Below are 23,323 nucleotides of genomic sequence, written 5' to 3' on the forward strand. Positions count from 1 at the left end.
CTGTCTACAAGAAAAGACAAGAGAAGTCTCACCAGAGACTGAACTGGCTAGCACCTTGATCTTGGACTTCCCAACCTGCAGAACTGTGGGAATATATTTCTGTTGTTCAGGTCACCCAGTCTATGGTATTTTGTCATGGCAGCCTGAGCTGACTAAGACACCATCTCAGAAAATGGTAAGTATCCTCCCAGTCATCAAACAGCTCAATCTAATATGAAGAACCTCAACCAAAGTGCTCTAACCTGTGGTTTAGGGTAAGTTTTGAAAGACAACAATTGATGTTCTTACCCGAGAGAATCAGATGTTTCCCTCACGCTCTGCCTTCCCAGGAGGAAGCAAGAGTGGGCCCCTGGGATGTCTGTTAGGTCCTCTTTGCCTCTTTTCTTTCTCCTCTGGAGTTACTAAGTCTTTCTCAAGGGTCTGGGGTAGATGAGACACTGCTTGTAAGAGAAAATTTGTGATTGAAATACAGCAGCCAGGATGGAGGGCAGGGCAGGCTGGAGAGCCCTGCTGGTAATAAAGGGGTGAATTTGGAGGGGCTGAGCCCTGAGGAGGCTCCCTTACCCTCCAGAGTGGAGAAGCTGAGGAAGACAGAGAGGGACAGGCCTCACCATGCAAACTAGATGAGGCAGGGAAACTGAACCCAAGTCTCACTTTGCTAGTCCCTGCAGTGGATGTTTCCACTGGAGGGAACGTGGCTTGGAATTACAGTCCACTGTCCTAGACAATCAGTGCAGTGTGGTGGTTAATACACAGCCTCTGGGGCCAGATCACCCGTGGGCTTGAAGGCCAGCTCTGAAGCTCAGCACCTGGGGCCAGCTACACACCTGTTTCCTCATCTGGAAGATGGGGATGATACTAGCACCCACCTCACAGCATTGCTGGGAAGATTAAAGGATGATGGTACTTGAAGAACTTAGGACCGCACCTGACCAGTTAGCTCTCATCACGCCCTGCTCTCTGGAGGGAAAAGCTGCCCTCAGCAAGCTGGACGCAGACCTACAGAGCCACCGGCTGCTGGGCATTTGGCCATCCGTCCCCCACCCTTACCCGTCCCCAGCCCAACGCGTCCCCTTTAGGCAAGAGCCAGCCCCTTCCTGGGGAGTCTCGGCCCTGGGATGACAGAGCAGGGCTCACTCAGCTCATGTCCCAGTCTGAGGGGCCTGAAGTGCTCACAGGAGATGGCTGAGCCTTCAAAACCGTTAATTCTGAAAAGCCCAGGCATGAGGAAGACTTGCTTTTACAGGTGGTTAAAAAAACAAAAAGTGCTTGTTAGCTTTCTCCTCCGGAAGGTTTTCCGGGTGTGCCCTGCTGCGCACGGCCTGATGCTGAGCGCCCGGGACTCTGAATTCGGTGGCGCGGCAGTCCTCTTGGAAAAGCCGCTCTGACTCCTGGTTGCTTTTCCCCTGGTGTCGGGGGAAGGGATAGAGGGGATGGAGGGGAGAGGGCTGTCAGGCATCTCACCTACCCATGTCATTAGAAAGGGATTAAAAGATAGCAGAAAAATGGCAGAATTCACATGTGTACTGCTTTTACTTTTTTCGAAGCGCTTTCATGGGCACCACGTCTTTTGAAGCACCTGGGGCCTGGGACAACAGCTAAACCATCTTGGACCCCGAGAGACAGCAGGGAAGGCCAGGAAGGTTTTATTAGCCAACGTTGCACGTGAGGAAGTCAAGAACGTGGAGGGGGAACCTGTGACAACAGGAGGGGCAAGGCACAGAGAAAGCAGAAGGCCAGGAGAGCGGGCTTCTGGTGGGGGCTCCATCCCCCCCTGCCCGTGTGACCTTGGGCAAAATCCTTAACTTCTCTCGGCTTCAGCTTTCTCATCTGCAAATCGCGGATCGTGGTACAGGTTGTGCCAGGCCCAGGGGACCGTTATGAGACAAGGATGAGGAACACACAATGTATAATAGGCTCTTTAAATGTCAGAGACAATAAAAACGTCTTCTCGGGAGGTCACCTCTCCCACGACCCCAAGTGTCCAGAACACGGCGGAACATCAGAAAGGGAAGGCCGAGCACCTACTGTGGGAAAGTTCTCTGCACTCAAATTGGTTCCTTTGACCATTTTCCTCTTTAATCCTCTCAAAGTAGATTATTATCATCCGCTTTCACAGATGAGGGAAGTAAGGCTAAGAAGTTGAGAAACTAGTGAAGGTAGTTGGATACAGAACTGGAATCTGAACTCACATCTGTCTTTCTAGACCTCGAGCTCATGCTCTGACCCCCCTGTGATGCTTTCCTGAACACCCCCCCGCCCCCCCCCCCCCCGCCCCCGGCTCCGAAAAATACACACAGAGGCATCTCATATACGTCACGGGGCTTGTAGGTGAAAACTCAGGCACTTGACTCACGTTCTCACTTTGAGCCTGTTTACTCTTGGTTTAGAAATAATTCTGACCTGTTTGGTTATCAGTTTTCCCATCCTGCTGCAGATCAGAAGGGACATAAGGATACCAATCATCTTTGACAGGAGCAAGAAATAACAGATGACAGGAGGAAAATAAATTTTAAAAGTAATTTTAGCAGTGTTGGGTGGTTTTGTGTAGAAACAAATAACCTTACAAATTTCTTTGATCTCTACAGCTATCACTTGTGAGTGATCTAAAAAAAAAAGTCTGGGGCTTCCCTGGTGGCGCAGTGGTTGAGAGTCCGCCTGCCGATGCAGGGGACACGGGTTCGTGCCCTGGTCCGGGAAGATCCCACATGCCGCGGAGCGGCTGGGCCCGTGAGCCATGGCCGCTGAGCCTGCGCGTCCGGAGCCTGTGCTCCGCAACGGGAGAGGCCACAGCAGTGAGAGGCCCGCGTACCGCAAAAAAAAAAAAAAAAAAAAGTCTGCCTTCCTTATGAAAATAAAATAAAACCTATATTCCTAAGGCAGAACTGGCTCCAGAGAAAAGAAACTCTGTGTTGGGTAGGGCAGCTGGACCACAAGCATCTCAGACTCCTGTTCCTCAAGATTCTTGTTCTTTCTGAGCCCCTGTTCTGGGCACGTTCCACCTCTACAGTGAGGGCAGAGCACAGACACAGAACTGAAGCTTTTGTTCTCAGTACCACTGTGAAAAGAGCAATGCATCACAGGTTCACTGAAGACTCAGGGACAGCAAAAGGGAAGCTGATGAAGACATTAACGTGAAACCAGGTGACTGGTGCAAAATAGCCATTTGCTTGTCAATTACACAATCAGTAACTATCGATCAGGCACCTGCCAGGTGCCAGCGTAGTCCTAGGTTCAGGGCCTTCAGCTGTGAAGCTAACTGACTCTCTATGCCCTCTTGGTGTTGCCTGTGCCCTTGGAGGGAGTGTGTCATGGTAATCAGCAGCTTGCGACCCCTGGAGAGGGATGAGTCCGCTCTTGGTCTTGCCTAACTTCATATAAAGTCATCTGCAATACCACCCATCCACTCCCTACACTGTCAAACACAACTGTACCATGATAGGAAACATATATTTGGTCTTTATCCTTGGTTCCTGGCACAGAGCTCCTAAGACCCTTGGAATCTCCAGAGTGATTAAGAATGTCTTCTGTGTGTTAATGAGGTGACTGGTTGGGGGCAGGGATGGGGGTGGTGGGGGAAGATGCCAGATAACTTCAGGATGGGGACTGGTCCCAGAAAGACCAAGGCATGATTAGAGGGTTGGAACTTTCAGCCCCAACCCCAGACCTCCAAGGAGGGGAGAGGTGGAGATTGAGTCAATCACCAATGTCCAACGACTTAATCAATCATGCCTTTGTAATGAAACCTCCGTGAAAACCCTAAGTGATGGGATTTGGAGAACTCCTGAGTTGGTGAGCACTTTAAGGTGCTGGGAGGGTGCTGCTCCGGAGGAGGCCACGGATGCCCCCTGTAGCCCCTGCCCCCATGCCTTGCTCTATGAATCTCTTCCATTGGGCTGTTCCTTGAGTTGTATCCTTTATAATAAATTGGTAATAGTAGGAAAACTGCTTTCCTGAGTTCTGTGAGCTCTCCTAGCAAATTATTGAACTTGAAAGGGAATGTGTAGTGGGGACCGTAATTCTTTAGCCGAGTCGGAGAGAAGTGTGGGTACCTTTGGCACCAATACTTGTGATGAGCGTCTGAAGTAGGGGATGGTCTTGTGGGACTGAGCCCTTAACCTGTGGAGTCTGATACTAAGTCTGGGTAGTTTGGTGAGAACTGAGTTGAACTGTAGGGCTCCACGTTGGAGAGACGGAGAGCTAGCTGTCGGTGTGGATAAAACCCCGCATTTGGTATCAGAAGCCCAGTGGGAGAAAACACTGGGGGCCCCTGAGGCAGCCTCCAGGGTTCTGATTCCCTGTCTAAGAGGACTTATCATCAGGGCTACCTCCCCCCAGGGCCAGGCTGCACATGCCCACAGGGGCGTGGCCTTAGCCGCTAGAAGTCCCCGGAAGCCCTGCTACAAGATGACTCAGCAACTCCTGCTGCCACACTGAAGAAGCGGCAGTAGGTAGCAAGGGCACCGGCTGTGACAGATGTTTACAAGGATGACATGGAATCATTTAACAGAGGTTAAGCTATATTCGTTAGATTGTTTAAGAAGGCAGGGTTGTATGTAATCTATTTTAGAGAGACTGCCATACAAAACGATTAAAATAAGAAGTTGGAGTATGTCAACGGGCAAGGTTCAATTATCCAGAAGGTGAGCTTAGAAAGAACAGCTCACTTCCAGCATGGTATCATTGCAGTGCCATTTTTTTCAAATGACTCCAAGTCCCACGTCGTTTCCTGAGTAAACCACCCCAAGTTCTCCGGGTCCCCTGGCATGAGGCACAGTGTTCCCGCGGGCACCCGTGACCTCGGTGAGGAGGTGACAAGCCCCACCTGATGCCTTCTTACCCTCTCCCCAGGCTGCGGCCTCTCCCTATGCAGCCTGGGTGCCGTGGACACCCAATTCTGACCACCGCTGTCATAGCCCCAGTCTCTGTCCAACTCCTTTCCCTGTACAGAAGGGACAAAGAACCGTGCTGACTTCCCTAGGGTAAGGAACAGTTCCGTCTGCCTGCCTGGGGTTCCAATATTTTACAAATGTTCGCAGAGCCCTGTGGGTTTTGCTCCATTAATAGGCAAGAGAGCTTGACCAAAGGCAGACCCCAGGACCCCTGCTGGAGGAAAACTATATATGACACAAAGTTTTTCCAGCAGAACAGAAGTTCCAGACTCAGGGACCCTGGATCCCACTGGGTTCACACAGGCTGTGGGTGGAGTGGAGGAGGGCATTGAACACTGGACCTCTCTCATTACGCCGCAGGGACCTCATAAATAGGGAGAATCAGGTGACAAGCCTGAAGGAGCATCAGGTGAGATAGACCCAGGATGGCAGTGATATCTCAGGCACAAACGCCTGGGACTTGGATTTCATCTCACGCTGATGGTGCCTTACATTCTCATAGCTTAAGTGGGAAGAATCACCCCAGGAACTCCGAACTGTTAAGAGCAGAGTCCATTTGCCTGCTATCTGAGAGGCAGCCATGATTTTGTGATTAAACACACAAATTTGGGAACCAGACAGCTGGGCTTCAAATCCCAGCTTCATCACTCACCAGCTGTGTGACCTTGGGCAAGTTGCTTAACCTATCTGTGCCTCAGTTTACTCATCTGTAAGACTGGGATAATAATGATTGTGAAAAGTAAATGGGTTAGTATTTCTAAAGCGCTTAGAAGCGCCTGGCACATGTCACTGTGCTAAATAAAACAAAATAATCCGGCCAAGGCAGGGGATTGAAAAGATGAGGCATATCCAATAAATGTCTTGGAGGCTCAGATGTGGATTCTGTCTCATAGCTGACTCCTTGCCCCAAAGGCAGCAACTCCTGAGTGGGGCTGTACGGGAGGGAGTGCACGAAGGGTTAAACCCCCAAGTGAACAGAAAAACAAGTTCCATCTGGTCCCTGGGACAAAGCGACAGCCTGCAAAGCCCCCAGCCCGGGCTCCTGCTCAAAGGACACATTGCTTTTTAAAATTCCAACTTGTGGCTGCCTCGATCTATAAATCAACCAGTTCTCCACACCCTAGAGCTCGGAGCAGGATTCACAAATGGCAGCGAGACATTCGTGTTCCGAGAATAGGCATCTGAAAGTGCCTTTGCACTCGGGGTACCCAGCCCCCCCGGGCAGCTTCCTGAAAGGCCCTGGGGCTAGTGCTTCATCCCCGGCTCCCCTTCAGAGCAGGGATTGCTCTCCAGGGGGTAAAGAGAAGGCAGGCAAGACGGCACAGGGTCAAGGCTCAAACTGGAGCTGGGATTTTGCTTAGATGCCTCACTTCCGCGAACTGTCTCTGGGACTCAGCTGTATCAGCTGTTTGCCCCGCCTCCCCACGCCACTGCTGGGACCCCATCCTTAAGTGCCAGGCTGGGAGTGGTGAAAGGCTGATTGATTAGAACCATCAGCACTCCACAAGGCACTGGGGGAACCCTTTCAGAGAAGCAGTGGGCTGCTTCTTGGTTCCCTAGCTGATCTGTGCATGGGGCAGCTTGTGCCCAGGCATCCGCCGGGGGACACAAGACCCCTCCATACGTGGAAGGGGAGAGGAGCCAGAATGAACCCCCGGGTCCTCCTGTGGACCTTCGCCTGAGGCAGCGCCCGTCAGTTTTACCACACCCCCTGGACGCATGCCCACGCCTGCCCTGATAACACTGAATCCAGCCCTCGCGCTAACCCTGCAGAGCAGGGAAGTAATTCACAAAAAGTTGGGCAATTGAAAGTTACAGTTTCCACAGCAACCAGCACTCAGACCATTTGGGTAGCTGAAGCCTTTTCCTCTTAGCATTCACTTTTTTCCTCTCCCCAAATAGCATTTTTTCTGTTATTATTACAGTAATACACATTCACTGGAGAACATATGGAAATTACAGACAAGTGTAAAGGAGAAAATAAAAATTACCCTTAATCCCACCACTCGGAGCAATCCAATGTTAACATTTTGATGTATTCTTCATTCGTCTAGTTTTTTTTTTTTTTTTTTTTTTGCATGCATGCATAAAAAGATATAGTTTTTGAAAATTGGGACTATAGTGAAATTACTGTTTTATCATTTGGTTTCTTTCACTTAAAAACATATTGTAAGACTTTCCAATAGCCTTAAATATTCCCTGAGAACATGATTTTTAATAGCTACATGGTATTTTTTCATATGGATAGAACATATTCTATTTAACCAATCTATTGTTGAGCTTTTTAGATGATTTTCCTTTTTTCTTTCACTATTTTCAATAACGCTACAATGAACATCCTTTTACATCAATTTGTGTGTGTCTCATTAATCAGATTAGAATAAATTCATAAAACTAAAATTATTGTTCAAACGCAATGAATATGTAAATAATTCTAATATGCATTATTAAATCCCCTCCAGAAAGGTTGGGGCAATTTGTACGTCTTCCTGTAATGTATACTCTCCTTAAAAAAAAAAAATCCAAAGTTCAAATTTGGTAGGTTTTAAATAAAGTCTATACCATTTTAAAAAATTACATTTCTTTGAATTATAAATGGAATTAAGCTTTCCCCTCACTTTTTTTAAAAAAAATTATTATTATTTTTTTGCGGTACGCGGGCCTCTTACTGTTGTGACCTCTCCTGTTGCGGAACACAGGCTCTGGACGCGCGGGCTCAGCGGCCACGGCTCATGGGCCCAGCCAATCCACGGCATGTGGGATCTTCCCGGACCGGGGCACGAACCCGTGTCCCCTGCATCGGCAGGCGGACTCTCAACCACTGCGCCACCAGGGAAGCCCTCCCCTCACATTTTAAATGAACTTTCTTCTGTCTATAATCACCCATTAACATCCTTTGCCTCCTTTTTCTATGCGGTATTCATCTTCTTATTATTGATTTATAAGAGCTCTTTATGCATAAAGATAATAATCCTTTGTCATATTTATGGCACATATGTTCTCTCAGTTTGTCGTTGGATTTTTGTTTTGTTTATGGCATTTTTTAAAGTGCAGAAGTTTCAAATATTGTTGTAACTCACATCCACCCTTCTTTTCCTTTATGACTTTATCTTTAGATTTTTATGCCCAGGCAGACCTTCTCTAACCTGAAATCCGATAAATATTTATCTGTATGTTGCTTTTCTAGCCATTTTATGGCTCTGTGGTTTTGATTTCACACTGACTGCTCTAAAACGCCTGGATTTCTTATACAGGTGCGGTTCCGCATTTTCTTGTCTAATGGTCCTGAGGCTGGAGTCTGCAGGGCCAGGTTAGAGATGGTTGCCAGGGAGATGCAGGAATTGACCTGCTGCTCCTGCCTTTCAGGAGATCTCAGCCTTGCAGGCACCTTTCCATGGAGTCCTGGTTTTTGCTAGTGAATGGGAGAAATGAACAGGGAGGAGGAAATAGCTGTTTCACGATTACACACTGAAAAAGGTACACCTCACGTGGCTTTGTTTCCCATCTGAGATGGGGAGGTGGAGGATGGGGGGTGCCAGATGCATGGAGAGCTGGCGAGCAGCTTCATCCTTAGCACGTTAGAAATCAAGGGAGTAGATTCCAAACCTGAAATTAACCATCACTCTACTTGCAAGAACTAAAGGCAGTCTTGCTGGCGTTGCATTTCACCAAATACCAGATTTGCATGAAGAAGAGGTACAGGGGGTGGGGGTGGGGGAGAGGGAACCTGGGACTTCAGCTCCCCAGAGATGTGGACCTTCTCTTCAGTCCAATCACCCAAAGGGCCCCAAGAGTCAGTGAGTACCAGGCAGGATGCTGTGATCCCAAGCAGAGGGTGGTTAACTTCGGACGCCATCTGGGAAGATGCTGCTGCAGACTGTCCCCGCTCTGTCCAGCCTCAGGAGACAACCGCCTTCCTTCCATTGTCCCTATTTCAATTCAGCACCCCAAACTTTTTGCCAAGGCTGTTTGCCCACTTACTAAAGTCATCTCTGCATGTGCTGACAAGGCAAGGGATTTATTCATTCATTCCACAGGTTTACTAGGGTCTGGTCTCTGCATACCGCTGTGTCCAGCCATGGTGGTCTATTCCTTTCCAACGAGGGATAAAATATTTCCCTCCCATCTCCTGCTCTCTGTTATCTCTCCTTAAACCCCTAAAAACACCTCACAACGCTCTGCCTTGTATCCCATGTCTTCTAGTCACTGCCCTGCCTCAGCTTTCACGTTGCAGGATGCACTAGTCACCTGGGCGTTGGAGAAGATTATTATAACTACCACCACCACCATCACCATCATCCTTTACTGAATGCTTCCTGTGTTGGCACCGACAGCCTTTACATACGTGTCCTCTCGTAATCATCATTCAATAATCTTCATACAGCAAGTATTTATTAAGTGTCTACTATGTGGTAGAGACTGTTCTAGTGCTTGGGATACATCAGCAAATAAACCAAAGATTCTTGCCCCCATGGAGCTTATATCCAGCTGTGGGGTGGAGGCAGGAATAGGCAAAACAAACACATAAACATAATGACTAAAGAAACTGTGTGTAGCTTAGAAGGTGATAAATACGATGGAAAGAAGTAGAGAGGGATAAGGAGGCTCGGGGTGCCAGGGCCGGGGTTGGGAAGGCCTCCTTGAGAAGATGACATTTAAGCAGAGCTGGAAGGAGGTGAGGATGTGCGCCATGACTATGTGAGGGGAGGACAGACTCCAGCAGAGGGAACCACCACGCAGAGGCCCTCAAGCATAGCTGCTGTGGTCAAGGAGGAGGGGCTTCCCTGGTGGCGCAGTGGTTAAGAATCCGCCTGCCAAGGCAGGGGACACAGGTTTGAGTCCTGGTCCGGGAAGACCCCACATGCCGCGGAGCAACTAAGCCCGCAAGCCACAACTACTGAGCCCGTGTGCCACAACTACTGAGCCCGTGTGCCACAACTACTGAGCCCGTGTGCCACAACTACTGAAGCCCACGCGCCGAGAGCCCGTGCTTCACAACAAGAGAAGCCTGAGCACAGCAATGAAGAGCAGCCCCCACTCGCTGCAACTAGAGAAAGGCTGTGCGCAGCAATGAAGACCCAACGCAGCCAAAATTAAATAAATAAATAAAAAAATTCATTAAAAAAAAAAGGCAGATGGGATGCCAGGAGGTTGGAGCCAGTGAGCAAAGCAAAAATGACAGGATCGAGGTCAGAGGGGTGACAATGGGCCAGGTCATATGGGGTCTTGTAAGCCACTGTGAGCTCTTTGGCTCTCACTCTGGTGACCTCAGGAGAAATGGAAGGATTTTGAGCAGAGGAGTGAACTGATCTGAACTGGAGATGTAAAGGCTCGCTCTGGTTGCTCTGTTAAGGGTACGCTGGGCATTTGGGGCAGGTGTGGTGGGTTGGAGACCAGTTACGAGGCTGTTGCAATAATCCAGGTAGAAGGAGGTGGCTCTGGCCAGGGTGTTAACAGTGGAGGAGAGAAGTGGTCGGCGACCGGATAGATTCTGAAAGCGAAGACAAGAGCGTTCCCTGGTGGGTTGGATGTACGGTGGGAGAGAAGGAGCAGTCACTGATGACGCCAGGATGTCTGGCCGACACAGCTGGGAGGCCGGGGCAGCGCTTCGCCGAGATGGGGAAGACGGCAGATGGTGCGGGTTTGTGGGAGGGTAGAGACTGGGCACTGGGGTTGGACGTGTTGCCTGTGAGCGTGTCCATCAGTCACCCCGGTGGCCATGTGAGTAGGACAGCATACATACAGATGACATTTACAGTCGTGACACTGGATGAGACCACAGAGGGGGAAAGTGTAGATAAAGATGACAAGAAGACCAAACCCTGAGGCCTGGGGTATCCTGCATGGAGAAGCTGGCGGGAGGAGAACCCAGCAGAGGGGACCAAGAAGTGAAGAACTAGAAACGGAGAAGGCAGATCCGGAGTGTGTGGGTCCCAGAAACCACGAGGAGGAGGAGACCAGCTAGACCAAATGCTGCTGATGGGCCAAGAAAGTTTAGGATTGGGACTTCCCTGGTGGCACAGTGGTGAAGAATCCGCCTGCCAATGCAGGGGACACGGGTTCGAGCCCTGGTCCGGGAAGATCCCACATGCCGCGGAGCAACTAAGCCCGTGCGCCACAACTACTGAGCCTGTGCTCTAGAGCCCGCGAGCCACAGCTACCGAAGCCCGTGTGCCTAGAGCCCGTGCACTACAACGAAGAGTAGCCCCCGCTTGCCGCAACTAGAGAAAGCCGGTGCGCAGCAACGAAGACCCAACGCAGCCAAAAATAAATAAATAAATAAATAGGGAAGCTTAGGATTGAGGACGGATCGCTCATATTACCAGAAAGGGATCTTACACCCATTTTAAGGTGAGGAAAAGGAATCTCAGAGGGAAGAAGTAACTTGCTCAAGGTCACGGCGTTATGAGCAATCAACTAGGATGTAAGACAAGGTCTGTGCAAAGCCAGAGCCCTGGCTGCTTCTCATACCAGCCCTCGGGGCTCCGAGCATCTGTGAACCAGTGAGTCAGCTCCCACACCCAGCAGCTTCCAGTCCCGCCAGACTCTTCCTACTCTGCAGGTCAAGTCTGTAGGCAAGCAAAACGGGATGAACAGAGGGCCACCAACACAATTTAAAACAACTTTTTACTACCAGGTGGGATGTGAGGGGCATTCTCTGTGTGCAGGTCTGCCTCTGCCCTCCTCCTTGCCTTCTAAGCAGCTGTTTCACCCACCTCAGTAGGGGCCTGGCCCCTGAGGGCATTTCAAGTTCATGGCCCCTAGTGTAAGGAATTCCAGTCCAGGCATATTTGTATTTGAATAGAAGGGCATTTCCACAGCCAGCTGGCAAAGGATCGGTGAGCAAGGGGTGCAGAGGCGTGCACACTCAACCCAAGTCAGGGACCCTCTGTTTCTCCATTACCAGGCAGGTCTCCACCGTCCCACAGCCCTGGCCATCGCCTGCCTGTGCCCGAGACCCTGGCCACCCAGCCCGCTCACCCCGACGGGGCAGGATGACAGTTGCCTATCTCCCCCTGGTGTCGACTCTTGCAATTGCAGCTCCAGGAGGTAGAGGAGGCCATCGCCTTCCAACCAGCTGGGCCTGGAGAGCCACGCCTACCAGCCGGGCCTGGCCCTGCTCCCTCCTGGCCCTCTGGGCGTCGCCTGCCTCTAAGGGCGCGTCAAGGGTCTCTGCATTCCCGACGTGGCCAGCAGAACTCAGCCCTGGGAATTAGAACGTCCGATGGATTCTCCTGACTTTACCTTGGATTAGTGGTACAGACCTGCAGGTGGGGAGGAAACGGGCCCTGATTTGTTCACGCTTCTGTACGCCCCCCCCCCCCAATCTGTCCCTTTGCTAAGTCACTTGACATTGCTGGGTCTCCATCAGCCCATGAGGGCTGATGAACAAGAGGAACTCCACAACCCACTTCTTCCCTGTGTTGGTTTAGGAACTGGCTTCTTCCTGGACCTGGAGCCTGGCGGCAGTCGGGAAACAGCTCAGGCCATTTGGGGTGCACCGCAGGTTGCCCTCTACCGCTTAGGTGGCGGTGCTGTGGTATGGTCAGGGCACGAGCTTTGGAACCCACACAGACCTGGGTTAAAATCCTGACTCTGCTGCTCATGAGCTATGGAATCTTTCTGGGCCTCAGTTTCCTGACCTGTAAAATGAAGGTAATCATTGCCACTGTGCTGGTAGTCGTAAGGTTTTAGTGCGATAATGTCCATAAAGCACTTAGCACACAGTCTGGCTGCGTGGAAGACGGTCAGTAAATGTCAAGATGGACTATATACTCGGGACCATCGGGATGGAGGGGGCATGGGAAAGAGCACGGTATAGGGGCCAGAGCGTCCGAGCTCTGGTCTCATCATTTAACATCTCTGTGTGTTAGAGCAAACCGATGTCCACAAGGTTGTGATGATACGCAAACGAGGCCTCGGGCTCCCCATCGTGGGCAGAGACCCCTGCCTGGCCCACCTCTCAGGACTGATCAGAGATAAGGACCTTCAGGACAGGGAAGGGGCTTTGAAAATTGTAACACATTCTTGTTACTGAGAGACAACCCTGCCCCCAGCACCCTGCACTTAGCTCCACATCGGAGCACGAATCTCATGCCCAGGGAGTTGCCTATTTTTCTTGCCTGTCTTTCAAGCATACAAAGGTCTCTGCCCGCAGGGAGTTTACCTTGTAGCTGGAGAGACAGACAAGAAAACAAGTGGTGAGAACGCTGAAATTGACACCACGGACAGGCGTAGGTGGGTTCTGTCCACTCCTAAGCGTCCAGTTAAGAAAAGCAGAATTCCCAGGAGGGAGCTAAGCCACAGGACAACTGGCCACTGGCTTGGGGAAAGATAGACAGCGTTACCAAACCTTGCACGGTGAAGAAGGTGCTAGAACCGGAGCCCCAGGTGGTAGCCTAGGCTATTAATCCCAAAATCCTACATACTGTGTGATTCCAACTATATGACACTCTGGAATAGGCAGACAATAAAAAGGTCAGTGGTTACCAGGGGTTAGGGAAGAGGGTGGGATGAAGAGGCAGAGCACGGGGGATTTTTAGGGCAGTGAAAACACTCTATATGATGCTGTAATTGATACTTGTTGTTATACATTTGTCCAACCCATAGAATGTCCAATACCAAGAATGAACCCTAATGTAAACTATGGACGTTGGGTGATTATGATGTATCAGCGTAGGTTCATCAGTTGTAACAAAGGTACCACTCTGACGGGGGATGTTGATAGTAGGCGAGGCTTTCTGGGGGAAGTCTCTGTAATTTCCACTCACTTTTGCTGTGAACCCAAAACTGCTCTAAAAAATAAAGTATTAAAAATGAAACAGACATATAATTTCCCTTGAGCTGTTGTTTCTGCATCTGTAAAGCAGAGACAACCACGCTCACTCTGCCAGTCCCATGTGGTCATGGTTAGCGGCCAGATGGGCTCTAAAAAAAGCTGCGTGCTGGCGGGGCGTCAGGAGTTCCCTGGTGATGGAGAGAGACCCTCAAAGTCCAGAAGGCATGACAACCGCCCCGCCGGCCCCCAGCCCTTGCCCCCAGGAGGGCTCAGACTGCAGTGGGTACCTTGTCCCAGCAGCTGCTCTGCCAGCAGAGGCCCTCCCCACCTCCTCCTCTCCCCCCTCACCCCCAAGTCCTCAAGTGTTAACAAACAATAAAGGACATTATTACTCATTTAAAATTCCTCACAGGCTTTCCCAGAACTCCAGCCAGAGGAGGCAAGAAGTCGCTGCAGGGCTTCCCTGGTGGCACAGTGGTTAAGAATCCGCCTGCCAATGCAGGGGACATGGGTTCGAGCCCTGGTCCGGGAAGATGCCGTATGCCGCGGAGCAACTAAGCCCATGAGCCACAACTAATGAGCTCGCGCACGGCATCTACTGAAGCCTGCGTGCTCTAGAGTCCGCGCTCCGCAACAAGAGAGGCCACCGCAATGAGAAGCCCGCGCACCGCGACGAAGACCTAACACAGCCAACCAATCAATCAATCAAATTGTTAAAAAAAAAAAAAAAAAGAAGTCGCTGCAGCATTCAAAGTTCAAGTGTTTGTTCCTCTAAACGGCTCCGACCGAGGCCAGACAGCTACTTAAAATCCAAGAAGCCTCTGCTCACGTTCCCAGCAGACCGCCGGGGACAGACCCCAGTCATACGGCAATCCCCGCTCCACCCCTCCAAAACACACACCGGCTGAATGACCTTTTTTCTTTAAACCAGGATGCAAACCTGCTGGACTTGCCTTTCAGGCCCCATCTGCCCCCTCGGTGGAACAGCCCACAAAGTTTTTTCAAAGAAACATGATTTGATCTGAAAAACATCTGGAACCCATTTCCCCAGCACTGGACTGGAAGCTCTCAGCCGACATCACCGAACAATTACTGAACAAACGCCCTTTTCGCCTGTGCTCTGAGGAACATCCCTGCAGACTGGGAACAGGTGGCTTTATTGAAAGGTCTGGCCAGAGGTTCTGTAAACCCTGGAGCAGAGGGTATAACGACAGGAAAGGTGGCGGGGGATACAGAGGACTGGAACTGAACATCAAGGCCAGGAAGCTCCCTCACGAAGGCACCCGGGAGCAAAACGTTAGCCACACAAGCGCTTCTCCCGTCATCCTCTCAACAATGACAGCGACTCGCATTCTCACCACTACGAGATGCCCTTTGTGGGCGGGGTGGGGATTTGTTTTTTGTGTGTGTCCCTGGCTCCTGTGACAGTGTCCGGTAGAGGGACAGGATCTGCACCAGGGAACGGATACATGCATGACACCCCAAGTCTGGACATCGGGGCCAATTCTCCAGGAGCTGGGGTAAATTTGAGAGGCAACATTTCGCAGGTGAAAGAGCAGCGAAACTGGAAGGCAGGAAACCTGCCATCTAGGGCTGGTTCTTCCACTCCCCAGCTTGGGTGAGCGTGACCTTGACCTTGTCAGCGTCCCCCATCCTGTAGTTGTGGGGATAATCCCTACTTTGCCTAGCTCCCAACGTTGCTAGGAGGACTGTGAAATCCTGCATGGGAAGTTTCTCTACGGCCTCAAAATCTGTCTGCAAAGGCTAGAGGTGGTGATAAGCGTCGCTCCTCTCCTGCCTGGTCCTGTTGTGGCTGGAGGTGCTCCCATAACAGATGGTGGACTGGCCTGGGCTGGGGTGGGACACAGCTGGGTGATTTTAGCAGCCTTTGACCGAGCAGGAAGGTTAAAATGACATGGGAGCGGGCTCTCTTCCACGCATGCGTCCTTGCCTGGGTGCGGGGTGCTCTCCTCACCTGCCTCCCTGGCCTGGCTCCACCTGTCAGCCCCTGTCTCTGGTACCACCGCACTGGCTCCTTCCAGAGCCTCCAGAAGCCCAAACCCTTCTTCTGTGTCTTTTGCCCTTCAGACTACAAAGCAGCCTCTTATCATATGACAACCTGTACCATTTATTACGCTCCTGTCCACTGCCAGGCACTGGGTTACAGTTACACCTCATCAGTTCTTCCCTAAAGCCTCACTAGCACGTTGGTGAACCCCCGCCAGTAAACTCCTTACCGTGTCCTGACTTTACCTTTTTCCCAGGCTCACTGTCCTGAAACTCCTCTCCCCCTCGCTCGAGAGCAGCGCCAGGGAATTTGGCAAATCTGACGGCTCTTCCCCAGCCCGGCCCTGCAGCAGCCTCTCCCTTGCCTCTCTGACCTGACCTCTGTGGGCTGGCCGATTCTGGCCTCTCCGTATCTTCTCCCCAAGGAGCCTGGCTACCTTGAAGAATCCACCCCCCACCCCCAACCCCTGGATGCCAAAGCTAGGCCTCCAGCCCTGTCTTTTCTTCCCAGCATCAGACAGTTGATCCGCGTACTGGGTGCACGTAGGGGCCTCAGATTCAGGGATGCAAAGCTGCTTCCGCTGCCCGTGGTCCCTATAGATACAGGCCTTCTCCTGTGTCCCTTGCTTGGGGACAGCACCAGTATTAGGGAGAGTGCCCAATCACACCCTTCGTCCCGATTATTAACAGCACCTCCCCGTTCACTCTCAAAAACGTCGTTTCAGTGGATGAATTACATGCTCAGCTTAACCCTTAGCCACCCACCTGCCTGTCGCAGAAACCCAAGGGTCATCCCAACTCTCTCCTTCCCTGCAATCCCCGTTCCTCCACAGTCACCAAGCTCCATGGATTCGAGCTCCTTTACACCCTCAAGCTCAGGCCCCGGTCCATGCCATTGCCCTTCTGTTTCAGCAGGTGCTCTCCCTGACTCCAGCCTCACCTTTCTTCCATCTTCCCACCTGCACCTCAGTGACCTACCCAAGTGACCTTCCTGAATTGCTAATCCGATCACATCCACCAGCCTAAAAATCGAACGGTGACGCCCCTTCCCCAGTCTGGCTTCACAATAAAATTCAGACTCCACGCCAGGGCCCATGAACCAGCATCTGTGGCCCCTCAGAGCATGGTCCTGCCCTCTCTGGAGCCTCATCCCACACCTGGCCAACCCTGCTCCCCTGTCTATCCCCTGCCGAGTCACCAGCACAGGTCAGCTTGGGGTCACCCCCTCCTGGAGGCCGCTCCTGGCCCTCGTGGTACCTGAGGTTCCTGTCCTGAAGCACTGACACCGTGTCCCTGCTATCCGTCCACCTGTCTGTCTCCCCACCTTAGACTTGGGAGCTCCGTGACGGTGCCCTTTATCTTTGAATCTCCAGCACTAAGAGGGTGCCTGTGTGTTCCATCTGTATTTGCTAGTGAATCATTTCACATCCCCAGCACCAAATTGCGCGCCGGCGGCTGTCCCAGGAGCAAATGCATTTAGCTGCCCCGGCACGTGTGCACGCTCCCTCTCGGCATCTTTTCCTGAACGAGCCGGGTGGGCCTGCCTCACCCGTCAGGGGCTGCTCTGACCAGAACTACCCCGCGTGTCGGCACCCCGTGTCCTGCCTCTGCTAACTACTTCATGACGGCAGCAGCTCCCATTTTTCTCTCTGTGCGTAAAAAGAAGGATGGGAGGTGGGCCGGGGAGCTCCGAGGTCTCTTTCATCGAGGAGCGTCTGTGACCCTACCACACGTGGACGTCTCCACATTTCCAGGGCTCTAGAAGATTTGTGCCCAAACTTGTGTCTCTACCTTGGGCTGCCAAGGGCAGGGAGGTGGTCCCCAAAAGGCAGCCACAGAGATGCTGCAGGCCCAGGGTGACATGGGGACGTGCCTGCCCGGCCCGGGAGGAGGACACTCGGGGTCACCAGCTTTCTGGGGAGGAGAAAAGGGCTGAGCCGAGTCTGACTGGAAAGCCAAGGGACCGCAGGAAGGACAGCTGTGGTCTGCGTTCCTTCCTTCTAATGCAATGCACGTTCCCCACGTAACGGCAATTTCTTCCCTTCAAAAGGATTCCAGCGGGTTAAATTCAAGGTGAAGACTAAGCCCCAGTTAAGAAGCTTCTGGAGGGCCTTTCAGTCTTCACTGGCTTGAGAAGGGATGCATTTTGAGATGTTTGCCTCTTAATGTTTGTCACAGCACCAGGGGAGGAAAGCTTCCTCTTACCTCAGCACCTCTCTCAGCCCTCAGCGGCTGTCGGCACCAGGACCATCCACATTGTCCTGCACTACTCTGCCTTCTCGGGAGCCCACCTGACTTCCTCTTCTCTCTCTGCTTCCTCCTATCCACCCCAGACCCCATCCACCCTGGCGGAGGAGAGACCAGTGCTGACCCGGCGTTCTGCAGAGGCGCCAGGACACCCGGCAGCTTAAAGTGCAAACCACCGGGCTCACACACCTCAGAGCTCCCCCTCCAGAAGGCGTCCGTCCACCTGCCGTTCATGCACTCCTTCATTCATTCATTCGGCCACCTGGCCACCCAGTCAGCCAACGCGGGGTCTGCGATGCTGGTAGGGACTGTGGGTGGTTCAAAGAAATACAACACATGGTCTTGCTTTCCTAGAGCTTATAAACTGGTTGACGCTGTGGGAGATATGAATAAGCGATACAAGACAGAGGCAAGTAAACACTGGGTTTGGAGGGTAGGGGAAAAACGCTTGGAGAAAGAAGAGACCTGAGTGAGATGGGGGTGGGACCCAGAGGGAGGCAGTCAGGGAAGGCTTCTTGGAGGAGAAAGCATCTTGGTAGGGGCAGGGTATCCCAGAGTACAGGGTCCAAGTCTGGGGAAGTGGCCTGAGCAATGGTGTGCAGGCAGGAAGACCCCTGCTGGGCAAAGAGACGCTGTCCCCTGACCTCTGGGCCCCTCCTTCCAGGGCTCCGGGGCTTGCTCGGTGGGGGGGGCTCCCTGAGCATGTCCACTGGCAGCTGCTGCTTTGGGGGCATTGTTTTAATCCCCTTTGAAGCGAGGCACTGTCTCCACATAGCCAGTCACCAACCTCTGCTTTTTCCATCAGGCCCTGTCCCAGAGGAAATGCCTTCATTTTCGTCTCTGTTACTAAGGACTCAGGCTCCCCCGCCCCCACTTTTGAGGGGCCCTGCACCTTCTCTTGTTTTTCCTACCCAACATCCTTTCCCCCTGCACCTTGATTCTCCTTTGGGGGAACCATCCTCTTCTGCTCTCAGCCCTTGTAGATTAAGTGGGACTGCCCAGCATCACTGTTTGGGTCAGGGACGGTCATGTAATCCAAACAGGACAAGTCTTGGGACCTTTAATGGTTGGATGGGGCCAATCTATTGCCAGTGGGTTCATAAACTAGTAAAACATAACTCTGAAGATGATGAGGTCATCTTTGGCACCACAAGGAAAGAGTCTATTTACATAAAAAACGAGCACAGAAAAAAAGTAGAGAAAAGGGACAGATAGATTCCTGGTGACGTTGTTTGAGCACCTGGATCCAGCCATGCCTGAAGTATTCCCTGGAGCTTTCAGTTTGTGAACCAGTAATACCTTCCCTCTTTTTTGGCACAAGCCAGTTTGAGTTGATTTTTGTCACTTGCTACTAACAGTCTTGACTAAAGAAATACTTAACTTGATGAGCACATTAAATGAAACGACACATGAATAGTCTCCAACATAAAGTAAGTACCACACGATAAATGGAAGCTTTTGATACTCTAGCTGAACCTGCCTTCTCAAAGGGCAAATTTCCATAAACTTTAGCTCTGTAGCAGTAGAATACTACTTTTTCTTTCTTTCCACCACTCTGACCAAGCCGTCCTTTGTGAAATCTCTGCCCTCCTTGGATTTCTTAACCTCAGCTCTGCATCCTTCATAAATCTCCAGATTTTCTCCCCTGCCCCACCTCTGAGCTGAGACAGGATAGGAGATTTCAGGATCTGGAGGGGGTGATATCTTCTCTGCATTTTGTGTCCATACCCCAGGACAATCAGTACCAACTAGACTGGATCAAAGGCAAAAGCTTCCCAAACTGGCTTTAAACGTGCCCCTCCTAAGGGCACCAGGTACTCAGGAAAGTCTACACTGCCATCTAGTGGACATCTGTAGCAATATCACATGGGATGGAGCTCTTGCCTTAGACTCCCTCTTGGGACAGTCACTGGACTGTGAAAGTATTTGGTCCAAACTCTTCACTCCTTAAGAACAAGTGAATTAAGGGTGAAGGCGAGAGTCTTGTCCCATGGGACAGCGTTATACTCTTCCCTAGAGGATTAGGCTCCTGCCCTGCTCCTGTCCTGAGTTACAATCACCGAGGCTTACGTTTCCTCTGCTTGTCCTGCCCGTCCAGGGGTGTGACCCAGCCCAAGGGTTTCCGGTGGGGAGGGCTGACGTGTGCGTGTGTGCACGTGCATGTGCATGCGTGTGCATGTGTGCCAGGCTTGGGAGGATGGAGGGAGAGGACACCCAGAAGGCGTCTTCATGACTTGCTTTCTTAGCCTCCCAGAGGAAAGGATGTTTGTCACGGTGACAAACACAATAGCCTGTCAAAGGCTATTCATGTTCTTCATGTTCTCAGCCTCCTAAATTGAGACATATCGCCACTTATTTGTTCCCTGATAGTGAAAGGCAGTTAAAGAAAGAAAAATCTTGGGAATTCCCTGGCAGTGCAGAGGTTAGGACTCAGCACTCTCACTGCTGGGGCCCCGGGTTTGATCCCTGGTCGGAGAAACAAGATCCTGCAAGCCCTGAGGTGCTGCCAAAGGAAAAAAAAAAAAAGAAGAAAGAAAAATCTTCCCCTCTGCTTCCTAGTAGTCTGTGCAGCTCCCCACCCTAGAATCTGTTATCTAGGTATACCTGTGTTGACAGCCCCCAGGCTGGACCGACAGAAGGGAGGAGCCCTCTGTGGACCCTCCCTGCCACAGTGAACAGAGGGGACCAGGAGGCTGACCGCAGTGCGCATGTGGTCACATCCCGACCGTGACCCTTCTGTCTCCACGCCTTTGTGGCCTGAGTCCTGGACACATCACAGTCCTTGTGCCTAGGTTGACACTGGCACCTCTGACTAAAACACGCAGACAAAGCGAGGGTCACCCTCCACCCCTGACACTTTGGGGGCTCAGCCTAGAGTCAAGGAAGAAAGAGACATTGACCAGGACACTGGAGCAGCTTCCCCAGCAGCTGCAGCCCCGTTTCCCACTCCCCAGCGCCCTTCCCCAGGTTTATCGCATCCCCAAGCCAAGGGAAGCTTCCAGAACAAGATGGTGCCAATCATTTCCCAGCAAAAGGAATAGTTATTCACAATTCTTAAAATGTTTCTATTTTTTATTTCCTACCCCTCGGGGCAAACTTCTGAGCGACTGTCATATTGCGATGCCCAAGAGTCAAGGGCACTGACCTCTGCTTGTTTAACCTATGTGAGAGGCGCTGCCCGTTAAGAGCTGGGTCCCTCCCCATTCAGATCACTCTGAAAGCCCAGCCACTCTGCACCCTGAGAAGTAACTCCCCACAAGCCCCTCTCTCCTCCTTCTCTCTGCCGACTCCAAAGCACACCCTGGCTGGTCGCCACGTTGACTGAGGAGCCAGGCTCAGGGGCCCAGGAGAGGGAGAGGCCCCGGCGGAGCGGCCCCTGAGCCCCACCGAAGCTCCCGCCCGCAGCCCTTCTACCCACCCCACCCTCCTCCAAGGCAGCGGGGCTGCTCTAAAGAAGGCACGTGCTTATGGCAACGGCCATCTGGTACCACCAAAGCCAACCCAGCTGGCTCTGCACGTGGCTTCCTGTCACCCAGATGAGCAAACCCAGAGGGAACGCGAGACCCATGACCCTCCCATCCAGCCAGGCTGGCTCACTCACGTCCAAGGCCCCAGGGAACTTGACGATCGGCTCGGTCCAGTAGGTGATCTTCTGTCTGTAGTTGTTGCATTCCGGAACAACCATGCAGCCGAGGTTCCCCAACTCTGGGTAGAAAACCTTAAGGCCCCTAGGGAGAGAGGGAGGTGGTTGGCCCACGTCAGGATCTTAGGGGAGCCTGGGGTGCGTAAGGCTTCAGTCTGACCTGTGTAGCCTGAGTTACTTGACCACTTGTGCCTCAGTTTCTCTACCTGTAAAATGGGGACACTAATAATACCTATTTGTAGGGTCGCTAAGAGGAGTAAAATGGTGATTTGTGTTTACAACGGAGACTGGCAGGTTATCAGGGGTCAGAAAGTACTCATTACTGTCAGTGTTTACTTCTCAAAAAATATATACATCCAGAGGCAAACCTGGTCAGTGTCTTTAAAGTAGGACTGGGCGTATAAGAACAATATATTCACATTGCTTTTCTGGAATGTTCTTATTACATAAAGAAAGGTTTAGCAAGTTAGCACAGGCTTCTTCATGGGCACAGACTTTTCTGGCCCCTAAATTATCAAGACCCTCTCCATACCTGCAAATCCCACCAGTAATTAAATCACCCACTTCTTTGGGTGATGCATTGCCCCTACCCTAGGCTCTCAATCTGCCATTCACTGTGCTTTCAAAATGCAAATATCTCTCAGGGGGGAAAATATCTAGTCCCTAAGTCTGTGGTGTGCATGCATTTATCTACTTTCTCCCTGAGAAGCTCTGAACTGCACAAGCGCCCTGAGAACTGGGCTTGCCGTGCAGGCTGATCCCACACCTTCACCAGGGTTACACTTAAGGGCTCACTTGTATTTGAAACTCAGGGATGGAAACCAGGCTTTCAAACAGATACAGGAAAAACACCTCTGTGCCAACTTTTTTTTTTTTTTTTGCTTGCCCTTCTTCCCTATCCTACTGTCACGTTTTATCACCAAGGCCTGGGGTCATTTGGTTAAGATGATTCACTCAGCCTTTCCAAAAGCCCAGCATGGCAGACCAGCTCCACAGTGGTCACCCGGAGCTGGCCACGTTTCCTGCTGGGGGTGATGCCTGAAGGGCACCCCTGAGAATGTCACTGGGGGAGTAGATCTGGAGGGGAGCTCCCGAGGTCAGGACCCGGGAGAAGTACAGGGATCACTTCCCGCTGGAGAGTCCCACATTCCCCCTCCCACCACCCCACCCCTTCCAGTGGATCCTGAGGTCCTGCCTTGGGCAGAGGTAGCCCAAGTCTGCAGACACAGGATGCTTCCTCAGACCGGCACCCCCAAGGCCAGGACTCAGGCCCCTTGAAGCAGGACTATTCACTGAAGCCAGTTTAACTCCTTGCAAGTTTACAGTAGTGCCTTTCCAATGGCATAGTTTTAATAGCTTTTAAAGAAGTTTTAGAGGATGGATTTTCATTTCTCATCACGGCAGCATTTTAAGGAATTTTGGGGTTGTTTCTGCCACAGTTCCCTGCCACTGCAGCTATCGAGATCCGAGGCTGAGAGAGGGGACCCTCTACTGGCAGAGAGATGGAGATTCAGCCCACAGCCCGGAACTGGGAGAGGCAAGGGGTGAGGAGGAGGGAAACTGAGGACCAGAGGGGGCCTTCCCCAGGGAACAAAAGTGCCTCCTCTTTTGATCCCAGCAGAACTGCTGCAAATGTTAAAACAGTTAAGCAAAATCACCGAGTTGACATTTGGTGAGTGGGCCTAAAGCCCCAGAGAGTGCCTTCACAGGGTACATGCCAGGGGACCAGGAGTGAGGTCCGTCCCCCCCAGGTCC

General features: G+C 51.6%; 1 protein-coding gene across 1 annotated transcript in view; it reads right to left on the reverse strand.

Moving 5' to 3' along the window:
- Nucleotides 1-23,323, reverse strand: part of PEBP4 (phosphatidylethanolamine binding protein 4) — a gene marked incomplete at its 5' end in the record, with an annotated part of 213,326 nt that overhangs the window by 186,467 nt on the left and 3,536 nt on the right. The window contains one exon of the mRNA XM_082842271.1: nt 21,527-21,653. Within this exon, the coding sequence (XP_082698397.1) occupies nt 21,527-21,653 (127 nt within the window). The remainder of the gene's footprint in view (nt 1-21,526; nt 21,654-23,323) is intronic.

Source organism: Leucopleurus acutus (assembly GCF_964270905.1).
Source record: "Leucopleurus acutus genome assembly, chromosome: 7".
Taxonomy (NCBI): Eukaryota; Metazoa; Chordata; class Mammalia; order Artiodactyla; family Delphinidae; genus Leucopleurus; species Leucopleurus acutus.